Genomic DNA, 18,685 nt, shown 5'->3' on the forward strand with positions numbered 1-18,685 from the left:
TAAGAAGAGACAGTTTCCAACCTGGTCTCTTGCTTCAACTCTCCTGTGTGGCAAGTATGTACTCTGTCTCTGGGCCAGCCATGGGCTCTGCTCTTTCCCTCTACCCTACCACTCATCCCTCACAGGGCACAGAATCAACTAGGTCAGCTTGAGTCTCAGTCTTTGGCTACCTTTTTCACCTTGCATGGCCTTTCCTGAGTATGTAATCAAATATCATTCTTAAGGGAGATGTGTGAGGTTGAGCTCACTCTTGTGGATTCAAGAGGTCCAGAGGTCCTGGGTCCGCCTGGGCTGGCCTGGTGACAGGAGAAGTCCCTGGCAACCTTTCCAGCACTCTTGGAGAAGACAGCCACCGGGAAGATGGTTTGCTCAAAGCTGGCCCATTTTAATATATATAATATGTATTATGTAATTTAATATATAATACATTGCATACATATTACTTACTATATATTACATTATATACACACAAATATACATATGTGAAAGTGTGTGCACATGCATATATACATGTATGTTTGTGCACATGCATGTAGGTGTGTACATGCGTATATATGCACTATACAGTGCATAAATTTATTATATGTACACATCTGTGTGCGTGTATGAGAATGCATGTGTACACATGCATGTGTGCATGTGTACATACATGTGTGTGTATATTTACACACATAGGAACATTTGAACAGTGCAAAGATGAGATGAAATGTAAAGAGCCTAATCAATAATCCCACAAACTGCCTTACGTTCTGATAACAATAACGAGCTAGCATTTACATAGTACTTACCCTTGTGCCAGGCACTGTGCTAATGCTTTAGAATTATTGTTATCTCATTTGAGCCTCACAGCAACCCTGGGAGAGAGGGAAGTGCTATTTTTTTGTCTATTTCACAAATGAGGAAACTGAGGCAGGCAGTGATTTAAGTGGCTTGCCCAGGTTCACACATTTAATAAATGTCTGAAGTTGGTTCTGAATTCAGGTCTTCCTGACTGCAGGTCTGGCGCTCTATCCACCATGCCTCTGAGAGAGTATAATAGCAGTGATCAATTCCGTGACTGAACAGTGTTTTAAGTCATTCTGTCAATGCATGTTGTGAGTCTTTTATATCGGTTAACATGGCTTTTGTGTATGGGAAATAAACATCCCATAGCTGATTTACATTGTATATTGATTACGTCTCTACTTTTCCTTTCTGGGAGACCCAGACCTGAGCCCACACCTAAGGGTTAAGTAATTGGCCCCCAAGGTGCTAGGCTGAGAATGGGGAGGAGATGGGGTTAATAAGCTGAAGAGTATAAGAAAAAAAGCCTCGTCCCATTTTTCATTAGAGCCTAGATTCTTTCAGTATTAAACATGATAAGGACCACATAACAGGGTCTGGAACAGAAGGACCCCTCAGTGAGGAAGGAAACAGGCTCCATGTCTCAGCCCCAAGTCCATCAGCATTTCTATTGTTACACTTGGAAAAAGCAGATCATGTTCCCCTATGTCTTCTCTTCTCCAGGGTGAACATCTGTGTTTCTTGCTCTAACGTTCACCAGAATCCTAGAGGAGTCAGAAACCACTGGGCTGAGAGTCACAGCCTCTGTGTAGCCCCAAGACACAAAAAGGGCTCACAAAAACAGCCCCACGGTAATTAACACAGTGGCAATGAGTGCACCAAGGGTTTTTTTGGCCCATATTATTTCAGCAGTTTGGAAATGGGTTGTTGCAAGGTTTTTGTTTTGTTCTGAGCTTATATTTCCAAAGATATAACCCTTCCTAGAGTGCTTCAGACCTAGGTGTCTGAATGAGAGGTCCCTTGCTCTCATACACTGAACAAAGAACCCAGAAGGTATCCCAAGGGCAGCTCTCAAATTCAAAGCCTAAACTGAGCTCAGAGCCAAACACTTTGGGAGAAGGGAGAAGTAATTCTCCATCCAGAGGATATAACTCATTTTCCACTTTAAAAGACCTAATTTTCTTTGAGGCAATCACAGCTATGATGCTAGAGAATTACACGGAGATCCCCAAACCCTAGCACCTACCTCTCTGTTATAACCTAGCCAGAGATGCTCATTAGCAGGCAAATTCAGTTTCCCCAGCCTACATAACCAACTTTAAAAAGAGGAGGTTTTTTTTTCTTAACTAAAGAGGGTGCCAAGGAGCTGCGCAAAGAGGAAGGAAGATCAAAGTGAGGACTGATCGATTTTGATTATGTGCCTCAATGCCAAAAGATTTCTGGTCTGACCTGTTTGGAAAACCCAGAAATGCTACTTTTCTACTAATGTGTTACCCTGCTGTGCATTTTATAAGATAATTCAGACCCCAAAAGAAGATATGTTTAGTTAGAGACTTAAGTTTTTTCGATCAGACTTGGAAGAGAAATATGTTTGGCTTTTGGAAAGAGTATTGGCTCTGAAGAGAACCCAGGTTCAACTTTCACTTCTGATGTTTGCTACCTGGGTGACCTTGGTGAAGCAAATAATTAAAACTCTCTGGCCCTCAGTTTCTTCAACTGTAATGTCAGAGAGTTGGGCTAGATGGTCTCTGAAGTCCTTTCAGTTCCTGGCCACTGACCAATGGAGAGCAAACTTTCCTGGTACAATTAAGAGTCTGGATTTGAGCCACAGATGAAAAGTCAAGATAGCTTGGTGCTTATATACATCTAGAAGTGCCTGAATTATCTGGTCTACACTAGCAAAAACAAGGAGCAAATTATTTGAAAATTTCAGCAATAGACCCTGATTAAGTACCTACTTCGTGCAAGGCACTAGAAAAAGACTCATGCTCTACGCAAGATGATGGATAAAGATCGATCAGGGAACAGTGCATTTAGAGCTGAGAAGGGTCTTAGAAGTCATCTAGCCTAACCTCTTCATTTTACAGATGAGGAAACTGAGGTCCAGAGAGACGAAGTAATGTCCCTACCATCACAGGCAGCAGAACTAGGTCTTGAACCCAAGTTCACTGATTCCAAATTCCAACTCTAATGTGCTTCTGCAGCTACATACCCTGTTCTCAAGGAGATTTACAATTTAATGGGAAAGGGGAGGAGAGAGAGTCAGGTCAAGTACACAAATTACTATGAGATCAAAGCAAAGGAGAATCCAGAAGAGTTCTGGGAAACGTCTTAAAAAAAAGATTACTTTCACTCAACAGAAAGGGAAGGCTTCATGGAGAAGGTGTAAGTACCTCAGTTGGACCTTGAAGAAAAACCATTTGATTCTTCATGGAGTGGAGTGGACTCCCCTCAAATCTACTGGCTGGCTTAGGGACCTGATGCTCCATTTAGTGGTATCCAAGACAGTCGCTATTCTAACTCACTGTCCTCCCCCCACTAACAGGAAATTCAGTCCTTCCTCTCCCCCAATCACTGTCTTCCTCCATTTCCCCCTCCCCAATATCTGAAAATGTACCAGCTGCTCTCTCACTTTCCAGCTGCATGTAGAACAGACCCTGTGCCTGATTTTCCCATCCCAGAATGAGGACAGGATTTTCTCCTCTTTCTAAAGAGCTCTTCTCAACTTTCTTTAGTATTCTTCTGGACTTTTCAAACTTCTCAAAGAGAAATTCTTCACAGACATCATTTGCCAGCTAAACAATTGGGGTTAATTGACTTTATCAAGAAAACTAGAATCAGGAAGGCTTTGAGGCAGACAGGTAGAAACAGACTTGAGTTGCACTAGGCACTCTTCCTGCCTCCCAGACCTGCCTTCCTCCCCTGTCCCCAACCCCCACAGACATACACTTAGTCCTGCTCTCAGCAGGCATCACCACATGGGGCCTGCCCCCAGCTCTACCTCAATAAGAGAATGGGATTAGGCCCTCCGGAAACAGCCATCCAATAAGACTTTAACCTTTCACATACCTGGGGGGCAGAGACATTCAGGTAAAACTTCTCGAGTTTTCCGGTGCTTGGCTAGTCCTTCCAACTTCTGAATCAAGAAGAAACAGAAAAGACAAAAGAAAAAAAAAATGAGTGAGTCTCCAGGGAAGAGAAAACAGCAAACAAACCTGACTTAGCCAAAGGTTTAGGGGTTTCTTTTAAGAGAACCGTTTAAAAGTTTATTAAATTCCATGGGAAAATCTGGAGTTGGGCACAGGAACAACAAATCATTACTACTCAGTCACCGAATAGGACTCGACATGTTTCCACTTCATTTCAACATTCTCACATACCGCACCATAGCTAAAAATAATACTGCAAATCAGGAAAGACGAACATGGGTCTGGTCTAGGCTGGCCAGAGCCACTTAACACGGAAGGGGTTGTGATATGAAGCCACAGGGAACAAGAAGGGAAGGAGAGGGGCAGGTCACAGAGGCAAAGAGGTTTTTACTTTGGTAAATCACTGAACTCGCTCTCAGGCAAGTTTGCTTTGCCTCTCTGGGCTTCAGTTTCTTGATCTGTAAAATGGGAATAACCATGCTGGCACTACCTACCCACAGGGCTGTTAGTGGCTAAAGTGTTAGAGGAATCTTAAGTGGTACGGTGCTCAAATTCCAACTTCTTAACTCCTTATGTGACCCTGGGCTCAACCTTCACAGGTCTCAGTTTCCTCATCTACCAAATGAAGGATTTAGACTCGATGGCCTCTGAGGTCCTTTCTAAAACTATAATCCTATAAGTGCTATAGAAATATTACTTATGTTTGTATCTCTATACACAACATACGCACACATACATAAACAAGCATTCACACACATTCCAATGAACCTATGATCTTCACTGATGAGAGTATTCACAAAGCTGTCGATAAAAATTCTGACATCTGTGGGGAGCATGGCGGAGGCAGTTATGATCACTCCTGTACCGCCACTCCTCAGGTAGGCTGGAGATAGAGAAACCCGAGGGCAGGGAATTGTAGTGGGACAGGACAGGATTTGTTTAAAGAGTGGTAATGGTGGCAGAGAGAAAGCAACCAGGAAACAAGAGACAAACCTCAGTTTCCTACTGACCCTGTTGGTCAAGGGGTATGAGGGAAGAAGCCAACCTTGGAGAGAGTGCCAAGATATTTATTATCTTCAGAAGGAAGTGAGGCTTTTAGCGAGCCCTGTAAGATGAAAAAATGTGAGAGGAAGAGATCTAAGGTCATACATTCATAAATCTGGGAGGGGCCTTGGGTATTCAGGGGAAGCTGACTTCATTTGGCACAAGAAACTGAGACCATGAAGATAACTGTTCTTAAGGTTACACAGGCAGTAAGTGACAGAGCCAGGATTTGAACCCTAAATTCAAATACCTTTCTACCGTATCACAACAGAAGAAAGTTGTCAGAGGATATGGTAGAGAGGAAAGGAAGGACAGTGATTGGGGAAGAGAGAGAGCTCAGTGTTTACTATTGGGGTGAGAAGAAAGGATGGTGGGGATCCAGGAGGCTGGTGGCTGCCTTCAACACTGATCTATCCCACTTAATTCCTGAAAGGGCAGCTCCTAAAGCCAGCCACGTTATGGCAAGAGGTAGTGATGGGGGGAGTCCACTCCACTCATGAAAAGTTAGCAGTGGAGGAAGAAGGACCCAGTGGTCACAAGGCCAGGGAAGGAGGGCATAGATAGCAATCTTGAAGTTGGACAAGAGAGCATGTCTCCTTGTTCTGGGAAAGAAATATCATCATCATCATCATTATTATTAACATAATATGTCTACAATATAATAACAATAAGAATAATGCAATTTATGTAGCACTTTAAGGTTTGCAAGACATTTCACAAATGTTATCTCATTTTATCTTCACAATAACCCCAAGAGGTGGGTGATACTATTATCCCTGTTTTACTGAAGCAGAGAAAGTTTGAGTGACTTGCTCTAGGTTGACAGTAAGTATCTGCAGCAGGATTTGAACTCAGGTCTTCCTGACTCCAGGTCCAGCACTCTCTTCACTATGCCTCCTACCATCTAAACACTTGGGAAGTCAGCATTTGAGTCACGGTCCCCGCAGAGCCAAGCTAGTTACTGTTCAGGGTAATTCCTCAAGTCACAGCTATTGCAACCTATCCAAGCTCTCATTCCCTATGCATCTTCCACGGTGAGTCTACCCAATATGTTGGGGGATTAAGAACATATATATGTGTGTGTATATACCCACTATGTATCCATACATATATCTGCATATTCACATGCATATTACATGCATCATAACCAGAAAGCATCTGCTGAGTCTTTGCTCATTTTGTACTAGGACCCCAGTACAAAAGAACTGTATCCAGAAAGAATCTTAGAACCATGGAATCTCAGAGCTGGAAAAGGATTCACATAACCACTAATCCAACCCATTCAGGGATTCCTTCTCCATCAATGGAACCCCACTGCCTACCAAATACAATAGAAATCCCTTACCCAGTCTCCATGACTCTGCCCCTCACAATTAGTCTCCCACCTTCCTTTCAAGCTTTATTATCACACACTACTTCAAACACTACATTTCAACCAACCCAGACTCCTGGCCATTGGCCATCATCAGACTCCTCCCACCTCTTCCAATCTCTGTGCCTTTGCCCAGACCAACCCCCTACATTGGGAATGATGTCTCACATGACTTATCTATTGAAGTTCTTTTCTTCCAATTTTCTTATAATGTCTTCTTCATAGAGGACACTATCAGATAGTTTTGGAATCTTTTAGTACAATTTGGACCTCTTCTATATGCTTATCAAAGTTTACATGATAGTTACGCCTATATTTGTCTCCTATCTGCCACACATACCTCAATCTAATAGGACAAATCTAACAGGATGAAATTTAATAGAGACAATGTAAAATCCATACTTGGGCTTGGGGCAGCTGGAGTCAGAAAGACTCTCAAATCTGGTCTCACACACTAGCTGTGTGATTCTGGGGAAGTCACTTAACCCTGTTTGCTTCAGTTTCCTCATATGTAAAATGAGCTGGAGATAGAAATGACAAACCACTCCAATATCTCTGCCAAGAAAACCCCAAGTGAGGTTATAAAGAGCTGGATACAACTATAATAACTGGATACACTTGGGTTTAAAAAACTCACCTTTGCCTGTAAAGATGGAAGAAAGAACACAATTCAGAGCGAAAAGAGTCAGGTAAGGCATTTTAAGTGGGCTTGGTATGTGTCAACAGTGTGACAAGCAGCTGACAAAGATACTGTGGAACTTAGACTTCAGTAATGACAGCTAGCCTGGTGCTGAGAACAGGAGAGGTGTGAGTTCTGTCCCCTGCAGTGACCAGAGCACATCAGGAAGAGCATCATCCCCGTTCTGGTCATGTCAGTTTAGGAAGGGTATAGACAAGCATCTAGAGAGGGGTGACCAGGATGATGAGGGTCCGAGGGACCCTGTCATCAGAGGATTCTTTGAAGGAAGTAGGGATGCTCAGCCTAGGAAAGATAAGACTTAGAGGGGACATGATAGCTGTCTTCAAGCATTTGTTTTGTTTGGCTCTGGAAGGCAAAATTGGGACCAATGGATAGGAGCTGCCGAGAGGCTAGCTGGATGAATGGAAGAAAGAGCTTCCTAACAGATCCAAACTGGAAAGAGCTGCTTTGGGAGATAGTGGCATTCTTATCATTTAAGGTCTTCTAACAAAGGCTGGATGAGTCCTTATCAGGTCAGATTGGACTCACCGTCTCTTCTTACTCTGGGGGTACAATGATTCCAAGAGTTTAGGCTTCCTGAAATCAGGGGCCATAACCTATTTCATTTTCTTATGCACAGAACCAAGAACAGTACATTGTACCCACAGTTAATAAATGTTCTCATTAAAAAAACACAGCCACCCTAAATTGGATCAAATAAGAGCCTCCAAGATAGGGCAAGTCAAATGAGATAACAGATCTTGCAAATCTTTAAACTCTATATAAATATCAGCTATTATTACTATTATCTTTATCACACTGTTATCACCCAGTTACAGTCTCTGCTTTCATTTTATTATCTTGTTTCCTAAACTCCCAACCCCACTACAACACCTAGAGCCCTTTCCTAAAAACGGAGCAAGTGCACAGTCAGTGGTTGTCTTGGGTCTGAGTAGGTAGGATTTATCTACACTTCAAAGTTTAGCTACAGTTCCAGAAAGCCTCACTTGGCTCATAGTGATCTGGTCCTTCTCTGTCATCTTGTTTCTCTTATTAGACACTCATCATACACTTCTTGGAATGTTTAATTGGGAAAGTTTTGTCTCCCAAACCAGACTATGAGCTCCCATGGTGTCAAGGACTCTGATTTTAAATTTATGGTCTTCTATACGAATACTCCACCCTTCTCCATCTCAGTCACCCTCTCCTTCCCTTTCGCCTGTCTACCTCATTCACAGACTAAGTACCTTTCTTAAACACAGTGGATAGAAATGTGTTTTACATGACTTCATATATATAATGAGTATATTCCTTACCATCTCCATGGTTGGAGGTAGGGGGAATTTGTAACTGAAAATAAAAATAAGAACAAGGGACAGGACTTATGTTGGAAGAGGGAGTCAAGCCAGGCTTCCTAGAGGAGTTGGTATTACAGCAGGGCCCAAAAGTATGGGATTTGATAATGTGGCTACTCTCTTTACCCATCCCAGATTCCTAGTCTCTGGGGCTCCAAACAAACTCACTGGCCTGTACCTATCTAAGCCTCTTAGCACTCAGCTGAGCTGGGCCTCTGACCCACCCCGGGGTCAGTCAGTCAGTCATATTACATTATTAAGTACCTTCTATGTGTCAGGCAGTGTGCTAAGAGCTGGGGATAGAAAAAAAGGCAAACAATAGTCCCCGCTCTCAAGAAACACAGACCTCAGAACACAGACCCACTGAAGAGTCCTTCATGATCTGATGCCTTCTACCTTTCCAGTCTTCTTACACCTTACTCCCTAACACAGACTCTTAGATCCAGTGACACTGGCCTCTCCTGGCTGTTCCTCAAACAAGATGCTCCAAGTCTTGGCTGCAGGCATTTTATCTCATTTATCTCAGTCATTGTGCCCCAGGCCTGGAACACTCTCCCTTCTCAGACTTCCTTGGAGTCCCAACTAAAATCCTACTTTCTACAGGATGCCTGCCCTAACCTCTCTTAATTCTACTGCTTTACCTCTTTAAATTATTTTCTATTTATTTCTATTATTATTTCTATATTATTTCTATTTATCCTGTATATAGCTTCCTTAGTATATACTTGCTTATATGTTTTAGATCGTGAGCTCTTTGAGAGACTATCTTTTCCCTCTTTTTGTATCCCCATTGTTCAGCACAGTGCCTGGCATATAGTAGGCACTACTGGCTCAGTGGATAGAGTATCTGGACCTGGAGTCAGGAAGACATGAATTCAAATCCAGTCTTAGACACTTACTAACTGTGCAACCCTGGGGAAGTCACTTAACTCTGCCTCACTTTCCTCTTCTATAAAATGGGATAGAGAAGGAAATAGCAAATCACTCCAGCAGCAACTTTGCCAAGAAAACCCCAAATGGGGTCATCAAGAGTCAGACATGACTGCAATGACTGAACATCAGCCACAAAAATTGATTGAATGACTCATACCTGGTCAGCCATTGGTCTCACCTTGACCTCAGCCCTACCCTGAATAGAAGCAGACCTTCCTCCCCCACATTCCTCCTCTACAATTCACACCCCAAACTAGCTACCAGGGACTTGTAAATGAATTCTTGGGCTGATCCCTGAGAAATCCTTCATTCATACTAATCCACAACTTCCACTCTACACATTTGCTGGAGATGCTGAAGAGAGGTATAACTTACATTTTTTCTATTATGCTCCTAGGTTCTAAAGCAGATTTTATGTGTCTTTTAAAAAATAATAATCATCTAGTCTTACCATTGGAGATTACACAATTCCTTTTGGAAGCAAGTACTCCATACTATAAGGTCTGAGTAAGCAATTTCTTATTTAACCAAAGAATTTGCTGCTAAAGAAATGAGTGGTCTTTAGCCTTCACTATCTCATCTGGGCTACCCAGCTAGGAAATGGCTTTATCAGGACTGATATGGAACACAAGCTCCCTCCCTTACCTCTCAGTTCAAAAAAAAAAAATGTTTTGTTGCTGCTTAAGCAGTCATTACCATCAGCCACTTTAATGTGAGTTTTTTTCTGTTCCTCTTCTGCTTGACTCAAGCTTACTAGAAAAACTTGGAAGACATTTAAATCAAGAACTCAATCACACAATCTGTCTGGTTAAATTTTTGTAAACATGATTGAAAAAGCTTCCTCTGATCAATGATAAAGCATCTCCTGACAGAGAGGTGATAGATTCATCTGCAGAATGAAACACCTGTTTTGGGGGCATCACCACTTTGGGAATTTGTTTTGCCTGATAATGCTTATTGGTGACCATGGATCTGTCTTACTTTGGGGGAGGCAGAGGGAGAAAAAATGCTTGTTAGTTAGAAAAAAATATAAGAAATGTTTCCTCTCTTTTCCATACATCTATCCATGTATCTGGCATTGTTCCCTCCAGCTGCAAACAACGTGGCCCTGAATTTCCATATGCAAACAAGACAGTATTTCCCAAGAGCAAATACAGGCATAACCTCCGAGAAAACATCCAAAACTCTGGAAAAGGTCCTTTCAGAGAGTCTTCAGATCTGTAAGTTTTTCAAAAGTCAAATAATGAAGGCTAGAAGCTTGAGTTTTTTGAGTGGGATCATGTCAGAATAAAAGAGAGATAGGTCAAGAGGAGATGGAAAGGATTCCTAAAAAGAACAACACTTTTTAACTTTAAAACTTCTCAAAGATTTGAAAGCAGTTGTATCTGTAGCAGAAAGTAGCTAGCATAATGTTATTATCTCTGGATAAGACAAAACCCATACATAAAAGATTGCATCCCAGCTCTGGGTGCTAGAGAGAATGCCAGCTTACTGCTTTTCAAGGAATCTGCTGGAAGAGACCCAATCTAGCTGAATCTCCTTGTTTGGTACCTGAGCCCCAGAGAGGTCAAGTGAGTTGCCCAAGGTGCCATGGGTAATAAATGACCTCTGCCTCTATAACCAGTGCTCCTGCTGGTGTACCACACTGCCTTGGCTTTCCCCCTCTGGCTTCAGTGACATTATCTTGTTGGAAGAACCCTTCCCTGTCGCCCCCACCCCCACCCCCGCCCGCTGCCTCACTCCTCTGGAACTGGGCAGAAATAGCAATGGTTATTACTTCAAGAAACATGGAAACATCTGAGCACAGTCAAGAACCTTCAAGCAACAGTCACTTGGACCAACTGGAGAAGCCACAACCAGATCCTTGATTCAGATAACTCACATCAAGAAGAAACTGAAGGCCAGCCAGCTATCTCTCTCTCCTTCTATCCATTCATCTATACATCCTCCTCTGGACAGAAGGAGCTCTGAAATTTAAAAATAGGGACATCACTGATAAAAAGCCAGGAGAAAAGCAGCAGGTATGGAAGCCAAGAAGTTTTCTCTACCAAATACACTTTTTTGGGAGGTTAAATTTCTAGCTCCAACCTACTTTCCCAACTTAATTCCATATAAAATTTATTTGATTAGGTCCCATCAGAGGATCTACTAATCCTACCAAACTTACCAGCTGGTTCCCTTTCTGGTCCTGTGCTTTCCCACCTCTACACACCACATGCTGTGTCCCCATCTCTAGGAAAGAGTCTCTATTCACATCAATCTGTCGGAATCTTTCAGTTCCTTCCCAGACCCAGAATGGAAAACAACCTCACTCCATGAAAACTGCATTGGTACCTCATCTTGTCCCAGATCCTATTCCCCAGTTCCATTCCAGGCTACATATTTACCTCATTCTAATTCATAATATATTATATCTATCAGTCCTGTACCAGATTATAAACTTCATGAGGGCAGAATCAGTATAATTTTTCATATTTCTGTCCCCAGCACTAAGCAAATGCATTGCATAATCTCAGAACTTCAGGGCTGGAAGGGGCCTCAGAGACTATTACTGAGCAGTAATGCATCCACAACTTCCCCACGGAGGCATCATCTAGTCACTCCTGAGGGAGAGGACAGAAACAGCATTGCCCTGCAGGAGCACGGGGAGCAAATCACCCTGAGCAGAGGCCAGAAGGGTCTGATTCCTGTCACCTACGTTACCACTTACCTAAAGGTTTTCCTGAACTCTAACGCTTTCTCTAAGAAGGTTGAGGGTGATGCTACGGCAGTAATAATAAATCCTGTCATTTTCCTATTGCTTTCTAAAAGTATTTTCCTTACCATAATGCTATAAGGTAAGGAGTTCAAGGTTCAGAAAAACCAAATTACTTAACTCAGTCACACAGCCAGGGATGCAGTGGAATGAGATGGGCAGATGTAGTGTCAAAGGACCTAAGTTAGAAGACTGATTCTGTTGTTCACCACCTAACAGTGGGGGCTGAATCAGAAATTGGGGGATTCAATTGAATTGCATTCACAAATAGAAATATCTTCCTTGTTTCATAATTTTCTTGCACTGTGGAAACTCCTTCAGCATTCTATGCACTTTTAATGATGGCAAGGCTTACCAATGATTAAAGGTTTCCACATCTTGCAGAAAGGCCTTACAGCTGCTCCAAGGGAATAAATATTTTCCAGGGACCTTGAGGGATAGGAAGAAGGTAGGATTGTGGAAGCCAGGTCTCCTGAGTTTTGGGGAGGCCACCAGGGGTTTTCTGCTGGTCAGCTCCCTTACTGGGGAGTTCTAACTTCATTCGGAGCCTAGAGCACCTTCGCCTACAACATACCCTCCTCCAATCCATTGCCCACCCCCACCCCCACCCCTACTCCCAACCCCAAAGCGAATGAGTCCAAATATGTTTGGGAAAAGAACACCCCAGCAAGAAGGGAAACTTTCTAAAAAGTCATAGGAAAACTTTTTTTCTTCCCTTTCTCTTTGTTGAATTTTGGAAGCTGAGGAGAGAGGAGAGAAAAGAGAGTGTGCCAAGGAGTAATTGGAAGGAAATTTTTTTTGGATTTAGAGCCAGGAAGTTAGAGGGTGTGGGGAGGGGGGAGAAGGAGGAGGGGAAGGGGAGCGCCGCTATTATTTATACTTCAGCTCACGCTGTGGCTTGGGCTTCAGAAATAGACGTCTTTATTAAAATGTATACAGTAGAGTAGTTCTGACAGATGACAAACTGCTGGGGGTGGGGAGCCCAGTTACACTCAGCTCAAAGTTATACTTTGTGTTAACATATATAGGCAGGGGGTGGAGAAGGGAGACATCTGTACTTTACGCTCCTCTCTCAAATAGCGTTCCTACTCCTCAGGCTGATTAGTCTGGACAATGAAAGGCAAAGAGGCAACAATCGAGGCATTGTCAAGGGGAGAATGTCCAGCTCTGTGTGCAACAACTAAATATTGCTTTAATCCGCGCATTAAAATTTTTACTACAGTATGAAAATGAAGCGCCGCGCCTGCGGCTGAGGACGGCAGGCTTTGTTTCCGCCTCGCCTCCCTCCCTCCAGGTACCAGCGCAGCAGTGCGGGCCAGGGGAGGGCAGTCAGGGTCACACAGCAGCGGAGCCTCTCTTGGGATCCCCATTTTTGAACTCAGTTTGGGGAGGGATTTTGCTTATGTTTATTTTTGGCAAGATCTGGGATGCAAAGAAGGCAAAGCGCTTCTTCCTGGCAATGCAGATTAAAGTCTCAGAGGAGTCACTTATATACAGTTTTAAAGTTGCCTAAGCTTAAATGACTGGCCCAGGGTCACACTCCCAGTAGGTGTCAGAAGCAGGATTTGAACCCAGATCTTCCAGATTCTGAGGCTTATTCTTTACCTGCCACGAGGTGCTACCTCGCGTTTTAGATTCTGTTCATCATCACAATCAGATGTCTCGTTGTCATCCAGCGTTTAGGGAAGTGCCTGGTTTAGAGAAGGCATTTAGCAAATACTTATTGACTAACTTTCCATTTGCTCATCTTTCTACAGCCCAGTGAGAGACTGAGTAATCGATGGGAATCCAAGTTCTCAGGCAGTTCTTAAAGGATCATAAAATTATAGATAGGAGTTAAGAACTGAAAGAGACATTAAAGATCCAACCACCCCATCCCTCATTTTACAGATGAGGAAATGGAGGCACAGACATGTGAAGTTTCCTGCTGTGGTTACACAGGTCATTATGTTGAAGAGTTGGGATGAGAATCCAAGTTTTCTGTTGGTTGAATCCACAGCTGTGGTGTGGTGGATGTCCTTGAAGAAATACCCAATAGATCCACTCTAAGGACCTTAAAGTCTGATTAGGAAAGGCACATTGAAAAGGATGACCAGGCTGGACCATACTGTATGAGGACCACTACAGTATAGTAGAAAGACAGCTTTTGTTGTTGTTTAGTCATTTTTGGTCTGACTCTTTGTGATTCCATTTGGGATTTTCTTGGCAAAGATACTGGAATGGTTTGCCATTTCCTTCTTCAGCTCATTTTACAGATAAGAAAACTGAGGCAAACAGGGTTAAGTGACTTGACCAGGGTCATACAATTAGTAAGTGTCTAAGACCAGATTTGAACTCAGGTCTTCCTGACTCCAGGTCCCACGCTCTATCCATTGTGTGATTTAGCTGCCCCTTTTGAAAGACCACTGAAGCAATTCAATTCAATAAGTATTTATTAAGCACCTGCAATGTGCCAGCTCTACCACTTATTGGCGGTGTGACCTTAGGAAAGTCACTTAACTTCTCATTGTCTCTGTAAAATGATTTGTCTAATTGACTTCTCAGGTCCCTCCAGCCTCTACAGAAATAAAAGACATGCTTTTACCAAGAGACAATATGGGAAGGGGAGGACTTATATTAACATTGGCTACTGCCACTTATCCTCTGTGTGACCTTTGGCCAATCATCTTACCTGCCAGAGTCTCAGTTTCCTTACCTGTGAAATGTAAGGTAAGGAACATGTGGTAGATGAATGGAATGGAATATTATTACTACACTATAAGAAATGATGAAGATGAAGAACAAAGAGAAATACTGGAAAATATTTGAGTCAATGCAAAGCAAGCAGAATCAAGAAAACAATATACCCAATGGTCACAACAATGTAAATGGAAAGAATAACGATAAAGTATTAATGCTACATAATTAAATTAGTTTGGCCCCCAAAGAGAGATGGGAAAATGCACCTCTCTTTTTGTAAAAGTGGAAGACTACGGGTATGGAACATTTCTTGTACTATCAGGTTGGTTGACATGTTGGTACTTTTGCTGAACTGTTGCATCAACTCCCTCTTTTTTGTTTTCTTTTTTACTCTTTGTAACAAAAAAAAGTCTCTTTGGGAAGGAGAGGGATATATTTGGTAATGTAAGTAATGTAAAAACAAAAGACAATGAAATTTTAATTTAAAAATGAGCAAATTATGATGGGGTGCTTGGGCCCCAGCCCTAAGATCAGGTCCCTTTTCTATATAAGCTCTAGATACACCTCCATTAAAGACCATCCCATCAATTATACTAGATGACCTCTAAGCTCCCTTCCATCTCTAAATCTCTGGTTCTATGACTAAAACCTCACTAAATTGGGGTAACAGTAGACAAGGACTTCTTTTTTTTTTTTATATAGACTGCTAAGAAGTCAAACAAAAAGAATAACCACAAATATCCCCTTCCAGTTGGAGGGAAACAAGGGCATGTACATTGGGCTAACTTGTCTATCTAGCAAAATCAGGGCAGCCTATGCTGCCTAGAGACAGCTTCTAGAATTCCACTTTTGTTATAAACCGGTGCTATAAACAAAAATCAGAACTGACAAACCTTATGTTATCCAGATTCCTCTGTCCTCTGTTTCACAAAGTATAAAGGTACAGCCCTTGACATCCATTCATATTAAATGCTTCGACAAGTCTTTCCTTCTGTTTGGAACTCAATTACTCAGTCTCGCTGTATTGGCGGCTTCCCCCAGTCAACATCTGAACAGTCACAATAGCAACTTCCCACACTCCACTAACCCCAGCACGGGGCTTTTCAGCCTCGGTCCAAGGACTGTGTACATTTCCCATCAAAAGGCATTCACTAAAGGATAGACAGTAAGAGAACTAACTGCTGTTCTGAATAACTCCTGCTCATTGGGAGATACCCAAAGAGTGAACAGTTCAAGCAGAAGCGTCATCTTTTCCTCAAGTATCCAGCCTGGAGGCCCCCAGGACCATACTGTTTTAAAGGCTAATAATACCTCCTTAGGGCTCTTGTGGGAATCAAACAAAATGTTGTATAGAAGGTATGTTGCCAACTTGCAACTGGAATATAAATGTCCCATTATAATTACCATCAGTCTTCTCATCTTGTTCAAGAGAAACAATCCTAGAATAGATCACCATCTCAGTCATTTATAATTAGTGTTCTATGGACCGTTGCACAAGTGGGCTTTTTTTTTTTTTTTTGGCAGTTGAATGATAGAAAGTAAACTTGAGAGAAGGGGCTGTTTTGTTTTGACCTTGTATCTCCAGCACCTAACCTTATGCCTGGCACATAGTAAGTGCTTAATAAATGCCTGATGTTTAATTGACTGAATAAGATAATTTAACTGTCAGCTCATCTTCTGTGGGATCACTGAAAGCATCCTCAGTACAACTTCAGAAACAGAGAGTACAATGAGAATGATTGATCTTTTGCTCATCCCATTCCTATACAATTTAGATTTCAACTGAGTATATTTTGAGAGCTTTTTATTCTATGCATTTCATAGAGGACAAGTATTTGCTAGGGTGAAGTCATTAAAAATGCTGTTCATAAGTTTGTATCGATCAACTTTTTATTTGGAAGATTGTGGGTAACAGTCTGTGTTAATGCTCTGATCCCAGAAGAGTTTAAGGGGTTGAGATCTCTGGAGTATTTTGAGCACTATTTGTAAGGTGGGGATTTGATGCCTGTCAGTCCATGAAAGATATTAAGTTTCTGATGTGTGATTCTAAGCTCTAGGTCATGTCTTGCCAGTATTTGGTAAGTATGAAATCTTTATTAATGATATTATTATTTTTTGTTATTGAGTCATTTCAGTCATGTCCAACTCTCTCTGGCCCTATTTAGGGTATTTAGGGTTTTGGGGATACAATCCCTGTCCTGGGGGACCTTACTTTCTGTGAGACCATCGGACAAACAGCTATAGATAAAAGAATACTGATTTGGGAGTCAGAAGCACTGGGTCCCAATCTTTCTCTGGTGCCTACTTCCTACAGGGCCTTGGGCCACTTATTTAACATGCTTGGGCCTCAACTTTCCTCATCTGTAAGAAGGAGTTGACCTAGGTGTGCTCCATCCAACCCTAAATATCTGACCTTTTGATCTCAGAACATGAGGAAGGGTCATGGCCAGGCTCTCACTGGTCTAGCTGTGTTAGTTGCTTTTTCTTGCCTGAGATGGAATGCCAGACTTGGAGTCAGGGAGAGCAGGGTTCAGATGCTGCCCCCGATACTTCTTAGTTATCTATATCACCTCATCTAGAATCTGGCTATAGTTAAACCTGTAGAGCACTCATCTCCCAGGGCTGTCAATGTCAATGATGTCAAATGCTTTGCAAACCTTTAAGTACTTTACGATGTCATCTATGATTGTTGTTATTGCTTTTACAACGGGGGCAGGGTAAATTACGAAACTGATATATAAATGAAACTAAAAAATAGTCAAATGTGCATTTCTAAGAACCTTTTCTTTTCCTTTCAGGGAAACAGTGCAGCAGAAATATTGGGGTTTCTAACTCAGAAGACCTGGGTTCAACTTCTGGCTAGTTCACTTTCTAGTTGAAGGAATTCTTCCTTTCTCTGGCCCTCAGTTTCCTTTTCTGTAAAATGAGGTTGGTCCAGATGGTCATAACAGCCTTTCTAGTTCTGGCATTCTATATTTCTATTGTCCTTTGAAAACTCTACCTCTAGTTAAAAGCACTAACAGCTCTCTGGGGTGAGAGGCCCTGGAAGTGTCCCTGGTTAGAGCAGTGCTTAGCGGAGAGAGGGTAAAAGAACACCCTAGAAGTCTTTCCAGCCTGAGCAATAGGCTCTTCAGCCTCAGAAGGAGCATCAGAGATGTGTTTGCTAGAGGCCTTTTCACTCCCCAAACACCATTTCTGGCCTCTACCCTCAACAGAATTCAGACTTTTTGAATGTCTCTTGAACTGAATTAAATTGTGGCTTTTTAACTCACATTATTCAAAAGTAAATTGTTACTCTTTTTCAATAAAAGGGGGACCAGATTAGAGATTATAATAGCTAGAGACGACTTTCAACTTGTGGAGGAAAGACCAATTACCATCATCATAATTATTGTTGTTCACATTTGTATAGTGCTTTTAGGAATACAAAACGTTGTCCTCACGATACTCCTGGGAGGTCAGTATTATTAACCCCACTTCGTAGATGAGGAAACTGAGACCAAGGGGAAATTAAGTGACTTGTTTAGGGTTGTACTGGTAATCTGATGGCTCTATAATCTCACTGATGTGTGTCCTCCCTCCAGGAGTTACTGGAATTGAGACTCCTGACTCCAAGACCATATTTTACACTATACCATCCTGGCTATCAGAGGACTGAAAAGTGATTTTTGAATGAATGGCTAGAATAAATGAATGAAAGAATCCATTGTTCAAAAGCCCTCTAGAAGCTTCTGATTAGTTTCAAACTTCTGTCCTGCTGGAATCTTTGACTGGCTAAAGAGATAATGCCAAGCAACTATAAAATCTTCAGGGAGACCATTGCAATAGGAGCAGAAGGTGAAGCTCTACGGCTACTGCGCTCCAAGAAGTGATGAACCGGTTGGTTTTAGAAAAACATAAAGAGGCTTACATGAAGGAAGGAAGAGCAAAATGAGA

At 42.1% G+C, this 18,685-nt stretch overlaps 1 protein-coding gene across 1 annotated transcript in view; it reads right to left on the reverse strand.

The window, feature by feature from the left end:
- Positions 1-18,685, reverse strand: part of COL23A1 (collagen type XXIII alpha 1 chain) — a 470,602-nt gene that overhangs the window by 444,380 nt on the left and 7,537 nt on the right. Inside the window, exon 2 of the mRNA XM_072631207.1 lies at positions 3,853-3,919. Within this exon, the coding sequence (XP_072487308.1) occupies positions 3,853-3,919 (67 nt within the window). The remainder of the gene's footprint in view (positions 1-3,852; positions 3,920-18,685) is intronic.

The sequence above is a fragment of the Notamacropus eugenii genome, chromosome 1 (genome assembly GCF_028372415.1).
Source record: "Notamacropus eugenii isolate mMacEug1 chromosome 1, mMacEug1.pri_v2, whole genome shotgun sequence".
Lineage (NCBI taxonomy): Eukaryota > Metazoa > Chordata > Mammalia > Diprotodontia > Macropodidae > Notamacropus > Notamacropus eugenii.